The 15572-nt window shown below is 33.1% G+C and overlaps 1 protein-coding gene across 1 annotated transcript; it reads left to right on the top strand.

Annotated features, from left to right (window-relative positions):
- The first annotated feature begins 8390 nt into the window (after window positions 1-8390).
- Window positions 8391-11318, top strand: LOC143614380 (cyclin-A2-1-like). The gene is made up of 12 exons (XM_077087835.1): window positions 8391-8401; window positions 8724-9018; window positions 9112-9340; window positions 9420-9553; window positions 9637-9729; window positions 9899-10032; window positions 10132-10207; window positions 10297-10373; window positions 10458-10491; window positions 10594-10743; window positions 10842-10973; window positions 11082-11318. The coding sequence occupies exons 1-12, from the start codon at window positions 8391-8393 to the stop codon at window positions 11133-11135; spliced, it is 1419 nt and encodes a 472-aa protein (XP_076943950.1). The 3' UTR covers window positions 11136-11318.
- Window positions 11319-15572: the final 4254 nt, after the last annotated feature.

The following is a 15572-nucleotide window of genomic DNA, read 5'->3' on the forward strand; positions in this document are numbered from 1 at the left end:
ATACTCAATGTGAATGTTAATATACTTACCTTAAATGGTAAGTGTATGTCTTAATGATGAATGTGACAGTTATGTTTATAATATGAATGAATGCTTGACAGTACGTGAACGACCTTCGGGTATTGTACGTATTGTCAAGGGAGATATTGTGTAGTAAGCATGAACTGAGTATATAATGTAAAGTAAGTACGAATAATGCATGCATGATATGTAGTATATATGTATGAATGTCATAAGGATAATAACAAGGAAAGGTAATGTATGGTTGTATGGTAACGAAAGGGAATCAGGCCCTAATAATACTCGAGGCAAGAGAGAACCGAACCCTAATAATATTCGAGGCAAGAGAGAACCGGGCCCTAATAATACTTGAGGCAAGAGGGAACCGAACCCTAATAATATTCGAGGAAAGAGATAAACCGGGGCCTAATAATACTCGAGGAAAGTAGGGCGTAATGCTCTTTAAAACGTAATGTATGAAAATGAAAGAAAGAAGGTACGAAGGTAAGTAAGTGTATAATGAACGAATGTATGAAAGTATGTAAATATGAATGTGTTGCATGATTAACTAGAACTCACTCAGCGTAGCTGACTTTTAGTATGCACGTAGGTGAGTAGAATGAGACAGCTCGCTTGATGGGACACATGGCATGGAATTGAAGATGTTGGCATCACAAGGAAATGTTATGTTATTTTAAAGACTACGTTTTATGTTTAAACTACTTTGAATGTTTGTTATGACAAGATTTGAAGTTATGTAATATATCATGGTTGAAGTTTTAATGTTCCGCGTAAAGTTATAATTAACTCTGATGTTTATAACTATGTTTATGAGTAAATCCAACGTCCAAAGTGAGGCACCGGTAACTGGGCCTTACATGCTCTTCACCGGTTGTTGGTGGCAGTTAGCTGCCTATAGTGGTTGGGGGTGTGCATAAATGCGTGTGTGCGTGTGTGCAACCACACCGTAAAAAACTAACAGAGTTAACAAAAGCTCGTTGGAAAATAGTATGTCTAATGTTGAGACTGTCCTCAACTACTTCTTTAATTGGGAGCCGATCAATAAGTCAAAGTTTAGATTGTTAAAGTCCAATTTCCCTAGTTTATTACCTGTTACAATTAGTCTAGTCATAATTAAATCATCACTCAATACAACTTTTTGTTTAGCTTTATTAGTTTTAGGCCTTCCAGATTGATGTTAAAGTTACTTTGTTGGTGTTCGCTTGATTATGTTTATTTATCTATGTTCAGTTATTAGTTCATTTGTGTTCGTGAACCGTTCGTTTACACAATTAACAAATAAAATATTCTACCACGAACACATTATTTTCTTAACGAACATGATATACTCATTTTTTAAAGAACATGAAAAAGAAACTCATTTGTTTAATAGTTGATGTTCGATCAATTGTTCGGTTAAAGCAAAACAAACGAATACAAACAAGTCCCGTTCGTGTTTTTTTTACAAGCCTTGATGATCGCGTTGTCATCAATGTTATCCGTAAAAGGATTTAAAATCGTAGCAAAATCCCAAAAATAAGAATACAATCATATTTTGTTGGTAATAGTACCAAGTATTCAAGATTTCAAGTCTAAATAGCCGTAAGAAGTGGTTCGAAGGGTTTCAAGCATGTTGTTGAGACCGGACCGGACCGGCCGATCGGACCGGTTCGACCGGGATTCGGTCCACCGACCGGGTTCGGTTATGTGCAGGTTCGCTCGGCTCCAATGAAACGGCCGGTCTGAACCGGTTCAACCGGTCCGACCGGAAAACCGCACCGTTTGAACCGGTTTTCTATGAAAAAAATTATTTTTTTTTCTAAAAACTCTTTTCGGCCTTTCCCGTCATATTTTTTACCGAAATTGTTCGGCCAGTCCGACCGGTTCGACCGGTTGAACCGGTGACCCGGTAGTCACTCTGATTCGACGTCCGATCCAGTTATGAAAACATTGGTTTCAAGTTTCAACAATTTTTAGACATCCTCTCTCTCACCACATGTAGTTAAATATTTAAACAGTTGATATATGTTAAAACTAGTAAAAGATAATTATTTTTATATGAATATGAACTAAATATTTTACATTTGAAATGTTCAAATTTTTATTGTTTTTCAGTTAGCTATCCCAGAATTCATGAAACCGGAAAATATTTAAAAAAAGGTTTCGTTTTAATTGACCAAAACCGAAAATAGAGGAAACAAGGGTACAATAATCCTAAATTCAAGACGATTATAGGTTTTTTTTTAATAATATTTAACACCATTACATTTTAGCATATTCAATTTTATACTCTTTTCTTTAAAAAAAATGAAAGAAAGAGGAAAAAAGTGTGTTAAGATCTTGGTCAACTGAACAACACTTTTTTTAATTAATTTAAAAAACTCAGAAGGAACAATAAAATACGATCTCTTTATGGGGACGTGGACTAAATTATTTGTAGCACGACAATTGGTCTCTAAGATTCAATAAGTCAAGACGTGATTACACAAATAGCCCCTAAATATTACATCAGTTAACATTTTTAGTACTTAAGTTTTAAATTTGACTTTTTGTTCTAAAACCCAAATACTTTACACGTTTATTAATTTGTACAGGAGTAATAACTTTTCTTAAATAGAAACATTCAAAAATAAATGCAAGTATAATGAATAATTAGAAAACCATTTAAAATAAGAAAAACTAGTGTAATACTTATACGTTGGTCAAGATAATACATTTTTTTTATAAATTATTTAATTGTATACATGCTTTCACATAGCATACGGTCAATAGACAATGATGACTCATCATATACTTGAGTCATTCTAAATCATCCTCATCTTACAACTTAATGGCTGAAAAGAGAACAAATTGCTCGTCTTACTAGCTCATTAAATTATGAATCAGACTTAACAAATGAGTTAGAAATAACATATGACAACTAGTGTGAATAAAGATAATGATTTACCCACAACTATTTAGATTTATTTTATTTGGAGTGCAATTTCAACATTTATTTTGATGGAACCAAGATGATTGAAATGGATTAATTATATGATATTTTTAATCTTTTTAATTAAACATAGGTTGATATGATTTCTATTTTTATTTTTTAATTGTTAAAACTGAAAACTGATAAATTTAAATTAATCCGATTAATGAATACAAGAAAAACGGGTTACGGGTTAAACAACCAATTCATTTTTATTTTTTTTGAATCCATATTACGTTAAAGGGAAAACATATCATGTCAACAGAATAGATTTTGTAATCTATATATGTAATCAAATGATTATTTTCCAATAAGTCGATAAATGACAAAAATAATTGATGAGTCACCTTATACATTGATTTGAACCACCCAAATTGGCCATACGTAGTGGGAGAACTTTTGAGACAAATTTCGGCGATTTGGGGTCCGAACATCGCCCACTGGGCGAATTGTGGGGCAAATTGGGGGGGGGGGGGTGGTTCTCACCTGTGTTGTCTGTGTGTTGTGTGTGTATATTATTATTTTATATATGTGTGTGATATATATATATATATATATATATATATATATATGGGGTTACAACAGTATTACACCCCAAAAACAAAAACTCACCCTTTGCTGACTGGGCGTCACATGACGCAAAGCGTCCCATTTTGTTGTTCATCCACTACACATAGCCTAAAGGTTTTTAAGTACTTAACACCATACATTTTCTAGATATTTAAAGGACGTTTCCCCTCCTATCCATTTTTACTAATAATACCCCTTCTTCAAGTTTTACATTAATACGATTAAAACCTTTTTGTTGTTTCTTTTATCATTTTGTTATCTTTTATTATCATTATTATTTTTATAAATACATTTTTTTTCTATTTTTATTTAACGATTTTTTTCTATTTATCTTTTTATGTATATTTAAAAGCATTTAAAAAAAACAAAAGCATTTTTTTTCTTATGTAGAAAAACGTTTTTTTCTTTTCTTATTTAAAAATTAAAAACGTTGTTTTTCTTGTTTTTAAAAAATGTTTATTTTTCTATACTTCTTTTAATCTTTTTGAAGAGTTTTTTCTTTAAAAAAAAACATTAAGAGATTATTTACATTCTTTTATAAAAAAATCATATTATATTTTTTAAATAAAAGAGTGAAATAAAATACAACTTAATAAACAAATTTGGCTATTTTCTCAGATAATATCAATCAGGTTGTTTTGAATACATTTTATAATAATAAATAAAAAACTAACTAGAGAAAGTATGCAAAACTTTTTAATACATGTGAAAAAATAAACAAACTTTTAATAAGATCTTAAAGAAATAAAATAATAAATCAATAATAAAAATATATAAAAAGGTTGTAAAAGAAAAAAAAAACTTAATGATTTTTTATTTGATATTTTGAGATAAGTATAAAATAAAATATTAGGGGATAAAATGTCAATTACAAATGTTAAAGGGGAATGAAAATCCATGGGGAGTGTATGGTTAGCTAGGGAGGGGTTAACTTTAGCCTAACCCATATTCAAAACACTATCCAAACAACTTCAAATTATATTGAACTACAATACTAATTCAACTAAACAATTCAATCAAGTTTGGAATATTTCAAGTATTCGGATTCCCTCCCGATATCAAGCTACATGTAAAATAGATAGGGATACAATCTCCATATATCTTCTACTAAATATGGTTTGGGTATGCAAATAATAGTGAAGAGGAAGATGAAGAGGACTATAGCCAGACACAAGCTGACATGGAATGAACTAATTAGGCAAAATTTGGTATACTTAAATATCATTGAGAAAAGAGAAGAGTTTGTGAGGAATCACATAATGGTTATGAAGTAACTCGATAACATAAGACACTAGTTGATGCATGGAACGATCATAACTCGATCACACCCAAAAAGTTTGAAGTATTAACACGACCACCATGCATTCATGGTCAATGGGCTGCCCACATAAACGAGCATGCCATGTTTTTTCAGACTAAAGATCGAACAACATAGGAGTCACAATAAATCTCTTAACCATCGACCTACCTTAAAATTAATGAATCAATGTACATTTTTTTTCTTCAAATTATAAGGTTCAATATCAATTTATAACATCAACAACATTCTTGATTATTCATGATACATTAATTTAATTACATGTAATGTATTTCTAAACTAAACTTCCAACAAAAAATAACACATTTTTATATGCTTTTAAACTTGTCCTTTATAATCTAAGACAATATAATGTAAGACAAAGTTGTACAAATAACTCGAAAAAATAAAATGAATTATGATTAATTTTATTTAAAGTAAATTCGTACTTAAACAATATTCATATAACGAAAAGAGTTTTATATAACAAATCGATATTTTATAAAACAAATTCGAAGTTATAAAAGTTTAAATATTTTTATAAAATTAAAGTACCTAAAAGGAATCATTTGGAAGAAGTTTTTGTAAGTGAAGGTTATATTTATCATTTTTGCGAGTACTGAATTTACAACATATCTTTCGAAGACTAAGCCATTTGAAAAATGGGGGTTTCATTTTAAATTATGTCAAAAATATTTGACTTGCTTTCAAATAAGTGGATCAACTTCAATATTTCCAATATGTCATTTATCAGCTAAATTGTTACTGAAATTTGCTTGTGATATGCCTTAAATTATACAAGTTTATATCAATTCTTTGTTAATTTGCATAAGTAATTAGTTCTTTAATGGAATAGAAACGAAAAATGGACAAAAGAAAAAGAAGAAATTCACCAAAGATGGCAATGCACGACTCTGTCAAGCCCTATGGATCATCCAAGACACCCTATTTAAGACCCAGAGACGTGTTGTGCCATCATCAAACACGGACCAATCTGTATGTCATGATTGTGTCACACAAACAACACGTCTGGGCTGACATAAACTCAGAAGATGCACGCCTGTGTTAACCAAAGGCACGGCTGGGCATACATCAAGTCAAACAAAGCACGACTATGCCTCCAAACTTGTACGGTTAGCCCAAATGTGATTTTAAACTAGTGTATGTTTTAAACCATACACGTTCTATATTCGATAGAGTCTAACCTTTACGTTATTTGATTTAACAGGATTTTAAGAGCCCAAATGTAGGCATGGGAAACCTCTTTTGTTCTTATGATTATTTAGCTTGATGGGAAAAACTTTGAATCGAAATTTTACACATAATGTCTAATCATGTTTTAAGATGTCTTCAACACCAACTTGAAAGTATCGACCATGCCATGGCGGCATGACAAATTGTCGGATCTCGTAACCCGACCAATGAGTATTTCTATATTACAAAAAACATTATTTGGTGTAAGGTTGCTTACAATCACGCCATTTACTTGGTTTGATTATTTCATTCAAAACATCAAAGGGGTTCAAAACCAAAGTGATATCCGTTTTGAATTGATTATTTGTTGCCGTATTTTATGTCTTGTTATTTTATTCAAGAACCTTCCAACTTTCGGTTTGACTAAATGATAATGGAGGTTAAGTACCAAAGTGATAACCTAAAAGTATATAAACATTTACTGACACCAACATGAAACTAAAAATATGATTAATAAGAAAAGAGGTGATATATATGTGTTGTAATATTTTAAACTTCCACATCCAATCCAAACAAAACAGTGACTTGTAATCTTATATAAACATTAGAGAATAGTAAAAGGAGTAATAATGTAATAAACTCGTTTTAGAATTTTGGAAGTTTAAACTGTACCTTTATCCCGCTCTCTCGCCCCCACACAAACACTCCACTTCCATCCTCCGCATAATGCATTTCGAATGAATTCCATCGAATGCAGAGTAAGCTCATTCACCCTAACAATTTCAAATCGCATTTCGTTTATCGGTTTTATTATTATTTATTTATTTTCTTGAAATTTTATTATACCTAACGTCGTTGACCGCTTGAATTTGAATATCGAGGGGAGAATGAAATGTGATATATTTATCTGAGTCTCTACTTGTATAGCTGTTGATTCATCTCTTCTGACAATTTATTCATGTTTTCTTTATTTTATTTTGTCTTTTAACTGACGTATGGAACATTGAATATTTTATTCGTATTGCTGTTTGCTAGTTTGTTCTTAAACTGTGAGGCCTTAGATCTGTTGTTCTCTACTAATTGGTATTTTGGTATTTATTATGCTTGTAGACAAATTTTATTTTCACAATTAAGACTTATTGCTTTGTTAGGATCTTGCTACAACAACAACCAAACCCAGTAAATTTCCCACCAATAACACAGCTACTAGCAGGGTCTCTGGGGGAGGGTGAGATGTAGGCAAACCGTTCCTCTACCCCAAAGAATAAAGAGGTTGCTTTCAAAGAGACCCTCGGCTAAAAAAACATGCGTATGAGACTGGATACAAGAAACATAGATATCAACACTAGCCCCCATGTCATAGGTATAATAGTAATACTATACCAAAATAGTCATAATAGTAAATAGACAAATGAAAATGATAGCCCCCATGTTAGGATCTTGATGTATACATGATAAGTTACTTGGAGCTGTAGAGGTTTTCATTGTTGGTTTCTAAGGCCTTGTTTGGGCCCGGTTGTTAGTTGAAGTAAAAAGAGGAGACGGGTGGGTGCGGGGCAGCCGGCCCTAACCCCAACTCGTTTTAGATTTCATGTTTAGTAAATTATAAACCCTAGTTTAGCCTCTGTATATATCATATTATGTACTTGTAATCGCTCTCACTTAATAAACAATGTGAGACTGACCTTTGGATTTATTTATATACCTAATAATTAGTTGGTTAGAGGTTTTCATACGGCTCCGGGGTTGGGCTCTTGACCACCTTAGTCATGAAATCTTGAAATCGTATTGTTTTGATTCAGTTGAGCTGAATGGAGCTTGTATTATAAAAGATAAAGGTGCATCTACTTATGTTTTGTTCAGTCTGAGGGGGTGCACATAGAGAATGAAGTGAATATCACACATCTTGAATGAAATTGAAGCTGTGTTGCCTTTAGATTTGGTATTAATTTATACTTTCATGCATAAAAAGGGCCGAGTGAAATGACACAAATTTTCTTACTTCAGTTTTTCAATCAAACATTACATGGAAATTTCCTGGTTTGTTTGGCTGTCAGCTCTGGCTGCACTATAAGATTAGTTGATTTTACATATTGATTTGTATACCTTCATCTTTCTGTGAACTATAATAGTATCATTTCTAGGTATGTTTGTGATATGAAATCATTAAATGTCAATTGTCAACACAGAACTTGGCATGTAGAGAATTAGATTAAATGGAAGTTCTTTTCGTCTTTTTCTTTGGATTTTGTGACTTCTAAGGCCATTTCGTTGACTAGTTACTCATTTCACTTTCACAATCATCATATTTATGCTCTTGACACCTTTTTGGAGGTTTTATTTGTCCCATGCTGTAGAATGGTATTGTTGTAAGTTACATATAGATGGATCTATAGAGATACTACCAAATCAGTAGGGTTGTGTTATGTTTCACAAGAAGACAGGCCCTTTTAACCTATTTGGAAAAGAAGAATTTGCTTGAAGTCAAATTGATTGAGACGCTCTTAAAAAACAAAACTAATAAACAATATTATGGCTTTTGATGTCAAGATAATGATGACAGCCTTGAGACTTAAATGATTCCTTAAGTTTGTTCTTTCACATTGCTGCAATTGTTCTGTGAAATAAGTATATTTGGAGCTGCTAACATGAGTTTACATTTGTTTTAGCTGCGGGTTTCTTGTAAGCAAGTCAATCTAACACCATACACCATTCAATGGCAAGGCAAGCAGACACGAATAAAGAAAATGCACCTTCTGCTAACATTCAAAAGCCCAATGCAAGGATTACTCGAGCACGGGCTAAAGCCTTGGGTCTATCTAGTGGTTTACATGAATCCAATCGGGTTGTGAAACCAAACTCTAAACGAGGGCCATTAGATACTGTTTCCACCTTTCCGTCCAAGAGGCGGGCTGTTCTGAAAGAAGTTACTAACATGCCCTCAAATGATCTAGCTACAAAAACCATCACTGGAACACAAATGCAGGTACATACATGTCAAATTGTTTTGTTGCTCATATTATTTGTGTAGTATTATCATTACTGAATACTTTTGCTTATTGGTGTTACCGGTAATCAGACTAGCAAGCAAACAAGAAATCTTGTTGAGAAGAATGCCATAGTGGCACCTGCTGTTTGTGTGGGCCCCCGGGTTCAAAAGGGAGAGATAAAAGCAGCAGAAGATATGACCAAACAGAGCATAAATGAATTAAGGCAAATAACTGCACAGTTAAAGTTAGTGAATGATTTAGAAATTAAACCTAGTATATATTATAATCCAAAGGCTCTTGGAAGCTCTTTGACTAAGGGTAATATGATATTAAATTTTTTTTTATCTTTTCATGTAACCATGGTATTAACATTCTAAAGAATCGTTGCATTGTGCAGGAGAAATACACATAATTAACAAAGTGGAAGCTGCGGATAATCAAGTAATTCTTGACATTGATTCTAAACACAAGGATCCTCAAATGTGCAGCTTATATGCAGCTGAAATATTTAACAATTTACGCGTTGCAGAGGTATTTTAAGCTGTTGATTTAAATTACATGATATCATTTGCTTTCATCATTTCCACTTATTCTTTTTACATATTTTTCTGCAGTTAAAGGGGAGGCCTTCAGTTAACTATATGAAAACCGTGCAGCGTGACATTAAACAGGAAATGCGTGGGATTCTTATTGACTGGCTTGTAGAGGTTAGCTTTTGAACATAATATGGATTTAGAGTTTTTATTTTCTAAAATATTTAGATGACACAGTCACAAAACCATGAAATGAAATGTTCAATTTATTTGTTGTTAGTACAAATCTTCTGATTTTCAACCAGTTATTGATTGCAAAACTTTTGTTTTTTATGGTCTTTAGGTTTGTGAAGAGTATAAGCTAAAACCCGAAACTCTTTACTTAACAGTCACTCTTATTGATCAGTATCTTTCTAAAATATACATTGAAAAACAAAGGCTTCAACTACTCGGAATAACCTGCGTGCTCATTGCTTCGTAAGTTCTTTTCCGCATACAGTCAATTAGAGTATTGTTTTCTCTTATAAGTTATAACACCATCTGATAGTATGCACATTTGACTATTGACTTTTTAAGAAAGTACGAAGAAACTATTGCTCCACGTGTTGAAGACTTCTGTTTCATCACAGATGGCACCTACACTAGAAGAGAGGTATATTCATTATTCACTCACAGACCAACCTGACCTGTTTGACCTGTTACTCAACCCGGCTCACCCATTTTGATGCATTTACATATCAGGTACTGGACATGGAGCGTGAAGTTCTTGATGTGTTGGGCTTTCATATTTCTGTTGCAACTGTAACTAAATTCCTTCGGTAAATTTCTAATCTTACCCTTGTAATTATGCATCCCAGTTTTTGACTTTCCAACATATGATATTAATTTTACTTTATTTTCAGGAGATTTATTTTAGCAGCACATAGTTCTTATAAGGTACACCAATATTAAGACGTTCATCATCTCTATTGTTGCACAACTATTTACCTTATAAAAGAGTTTTGAGTAAGCCAGGGGTAAAAATGTATTTTTTTGCAGGCTCCAATTGCTGAGCTGGAATGCTTGGCAAACTATTTAGCAGAATTAACACTCACCGAGTACGGTTGTTTGAAATATCTGCCATCTCTCATTGCTGCATCAGCCGTGTTCTTAGCCAAATGGACACTTGATCAAGTTGAACATCCATGGGTATGTTTTCTTATTAGTTTTTTTTATTTAAATAGTCAACTAGTTGTCTTCAAAATTGTTGATTTACCTCCAATCTTTTTTACTTATTTATTTTGCAGAATCCTACCTTAGAACATTATACTAATTATAAGGCATCTGAGCTGAAAGAAACTGTTCTGGCTCTGCAAGATATTCAACTAAACAATGAAGCCCCTCTTTGTGCCATACGACAAAAATACATGCAAAATAAGGTATATATTTATTCATTTTTGAATTTAGGCATTAAACACAATTCATAATAATAATAATAATAATAATAATAAACTATGATCTAATGAAAGTTGTTTTTGTAATGACAGTTCAACAAGGTGGCAGCCTTAGCCTCCCAAAAGCCGGTGAAACCTTTGTCTTAAAAATATGAGAGTTTTTTACATGGGAACGGGGCGATTTAACATCAGCTGACTTCTGGTCACCTTTGATTAATTATATCAAACATTCTTGATCCCGTGCAGCAGCCGTTTCCTCATGCTGTAAGTTGTAACTGCTCAGGAGCTGTTGTCTGTGAAACTTTGAATATGTTATGAACATTAACAGAATGTATCTAAACCCATTGATTGAATGATATACAATTCTATTTATTATTATTATTATTATTATTATTATTTACCACCTTTTTATTTATTTATTATTTATCTTGTGTTGATTATTTTAATGCAAAATTTTGTGTTATGAATTTGTGTTACTCATCTACTTTGAAAAGGTACGCCCTGCTTGCGGTGCACGCATATAATGTATATATGTGTGAACCCTCGGGTGGGCAAAAGCGAAATTGCACTAATTTTGACGTTATTTTACCAATATCGTGAAAATAACGTTAAAAGTGGCGGAAGGTTAATCAGACATCATGTGGTGGCGTTGATAGCCGAAAGACAAGGGTACATGCACCAATCGGTCGGTGTCCCGATGGTTGAGTGTTATGTGTCTTATGTCCAAGGCTTGATGCAAAACTACTATCGAGCCGAGGGTCTCACCGGAAGCAGCCTCTCTATCCCTATGGGGTAGAGGTAAGGCTGTCTACATCTTACCCTCCTCAGACCCTACTATAGCTTTGCTATTGGTGGGATATACTGAGTACGATGATGATGATGATGATGATGATGATCTACTTTGAAAAGGTATTCAATTTCTATTTCAGTTTCCTTAAGAAATATTTTCACATATTAAAAAAAATTGAATTTCGTTATTGACGTGAGGTCGAAGACTCACTTAAAAATAAATCAAATACAACTAAATAGATAGCAGTAAGTGGGGGTCGAACATAGAGAGTTTGTGAAACATGTGTTACTAAGTAGCTTTGTAATATATATATTAAACTAAATGCAGAAAATAACTTTAAAGATTTGGTTGTTTGGATTGGTTAACAAAAAAACTAATAACAATTAACGGATTTTAAATTAATATGAGAAAATATGTCTTTTTTTGGTTTCAGGTTTCTATGAATGTCAAAGTAAATGTTTAAACTGAGATGAACGATAAAATAAAGTTCGTGCTTATGTAAACGATTGCGATAATTGAAGATCAAGTACTTGAATTATACAACGCAAGGTAATCACTCAAAAGCCAATTAGTTTATCTAACCTCGAATCCCTCCCGATTAATCTCGATTGCTTAAAGCACCAAGAACTGATGGTTTAGAGCATGAACTCAATAAACTAACAATCTATCAACCAATTTATAAACACCCTAATAATAAAATCAATAAGATCAAACTATTATCTCAGAAATTGCATAAACATTCAAGCAAACATCAACCCTAACGATAATTTAGAGTCTTTGAAGAATCATAACGATAATTTAGTGAAAGAGATTGCTTCACTTAAGGATAGGGGTGTTCAAAAAAATCCGAATCCGAATCCGTATCCAAAATATCTGAAAATCCGAATCCGAATTATCCGAATTTTCGGATATCCGAAATTTCGAATATCCGAATCTCGGATATCCGAAAATTCGGATTCGGATACTGATTTTCAAAATTTTTGGATAGTTCGGATATCCGAACTATCCGAAATATTACGTAATAATATTTCTTTAAGGATTCAATACATTACCCAACAACCCATATTTCCTTAATACCCTAGCCCCCTTTTTCCTAATTCCTCTCATCTTAACAACACCTCCATTCCAGTCACCACCACAGTCACAACACCAACTCCAAATCCAATTGTCACCAAATCATATATCCAAACACCCACAGATATGGACAATTCACTGAAAAACGAGGATGGATATGATGATCTATGATTGAGGTCGATTAAAAATGGAGACGAAAAGGGTGAGAAAGAAGCATCGGTGATTGAAGTGGCAACGATTGTGGATGGTGGTGGTCCATGGCAGGTGCTTGTTTGTGTTGTGCGGGTGGTCCATGGTTTTGTTGTGGATAACTATAGATCCAACAATTTTAGGTTTGAATATGTGTTTTAATGTACTGTGAGTATGTATACATCGTTACCTACCTGTATTATATCAAATATTACATAATTATTCTTAATATATATATATATATTTATTAAGTTTTTTTATTTTTTATGCTTTAGATTTTCCGATATCCGTTGGATTATCCGAACGGATATCCAAACTTCGGATATCCGAAGTTTCGGATTCGGATAGTGATTTTCACTATCCGAAAGGTTCGGATATCCGGTTTCGGATATCTGAAATTTCGGATATCCGGTTTTGAACAGCCCTACTTAAGGATACTTATCGACAATCTCTTGAATCTCAAATGAGATCTCGAGAGAAGATTGAAGCTTTGTCGGTAAGTAACCATGATCTTAAGGCTGAGTTATCTGTTAAAATGACAATCAATGATCAAAAGTTTCAAGAAATCTTGAAACATAGATCAAAGATAACTGAATTTGAGAATAAGGTTCTCGAGTTAAAGAACAAATTGGGTAAATTTAGAAATTCGTCATTTTTGCTTAAAGAAATAATTGAAGTATCTGGTAAGCAAAGAGACTCAAAGAAAGGTATAGGTTTTGTTAAAATTCCACCTCCTTTTCAGAATGATTATAAACCAAATCCGTTTGCTTGAAAAGAAGAGGTTTTGATTGAAAAAGAACCTGTGATTTCAGAAAAATTTAAACCTGTTAAATCTGAAACTGTTAAAGCCCAATCTTCGACTCAAAAACCTCATATTGAAAGCACTAAAGTCTTTGTTGAAAATGTTGACAAAGTGATTATTGAGGATGTGTTTGAACCCGAGGTAATACACAAAAACAAGAACATTCCTAGTTCTAATCACATTCTTTGTGAACCTCATGAATTTAAGGAAGCTGTGTATGGTTCATTCAAACCTCATGTGAGAAAAGAAGACCATGTTAAGGTTAAACTGGTTAAGGCTAAGAAATCAGAAAAGCCTAAAGTTTCTGATGAGGATTTGATGCGCTTTATCAATCCTATTGTTTCAAAGTCAACAACTAGTCGTGTGTTTAAGTTGAAAGGGATTGATATGATGCTCACTGAGAAAGACATTCCAATTAGTATCATTAAACCAGAACTGATTGAAAGTGTTTTTCACAATGAAACCTCTAAGATTCAAGATCTTGAACGTCGGTATGCTCAAGCTAAAACATCAATGACATCTGATCCTTAGACTAAAGCAAAACAAGTTTTAAAACAAGCTAAGAAAGTTCAGTTTGTAAAATCAACTGGAACGGATACTTTGCAAAGTTTTTCTAATTGTTCTAATTTGGATTTTTATCTAAAGAAGAAGTCAGGGTCATCTGATGATTTAGCTAAAAGCTTTACCAAGAATGTGACTTATCATCCTTCTTTGTCATATGCTACTGTTAAACCTCAAAATGATCGGGTGGACATGCGAAGTTGCTTTCTTTGCGGTCAACAAGGTCACGTTGTGAGGAATTGTGGACAACAGAAATTTCAAAAAATCTTCATCCTTTTGTCAAGGACCATTCAAGACCGGTTCCTGTGATAAAGGAGATTCTGAAACGCCCTGTGTCATGTGAGGATAATACACACATTATGTTTTCAAACGTGAATCCTCGAAAGGTTATTCATGTAAATTAAACACATGGTCAAGTAAAAACAAAATTTATTCCAACTGAGCCCATATCTAAGAACACAAATTCATACATTTTTCAAGCTGCTTATCTAAGACGAAAGTCTAAGAAGCCGGTAACTTATTCTCAAGTTTCTGAACAACAGTTGAATTCGGCTAAGTTTAAAATTTCTCAAGAAAACCAAAAGGTGCCCAAGACTGAGGCCTGGGCTGCCTTTTTGAACTAATCATTTTTTTGTGTGTAGGGTACATCCAAGACCATTTATGGTAAAAACTGGATAATGGATAGTGGATGTTCTCGTCATATCACTAAAAATCTCGACCTCTTAACCAATGTGAGAAACATTTAAGGTGGTTATGTAGCGTTTTCTGGGAATGATAACACAAGAGGGTGAAGTTTCGAATGGTCACATTACTTTTGAAAAGGTCAATTACTGTGACAAGGTGGACCATAAAATCTACGATAAAAGGTACACCACGGTATTTACTGATAAAGAATGTCTTATCTTGAAACCGGGATACGTGATTCCCGAGGACATGGTTGTCATGAGATCACCTCGATCAAATGATATTTATGTCTTAAATATGAGTTCTAAAGTATCAACGTCTATCGAAACATGTTTTGTCTCCAAAGCAACTGAGAAGGACTCTATTCTATGGCATCGTAGAATGGGTCACATACATGTTCGTAAGATGAATTATTTAATGGCGAATGACTTAGTTGAGGGTGTCTCGTTGAAGAACTTTAAGTTATCTGATCACTTCATTGCAT

The sequence above is a fragment of the Bidens hawaiensis genome, unplaced genomic scaffold (assembly GCF_021521415.1).
Source record: "Bidens hawaiensis isolate Kalapana, Puna unplaced genomic scaffold, B.hawaiensis_p1.1 tig00039962_1, whole genome shotgun sequence".
NCBI lineage: Eukaryota > Viridiplantae > Streptophyta > Magnoliopsida > Asterales > Asteraceae > Bidens > Bidens hawaiensis.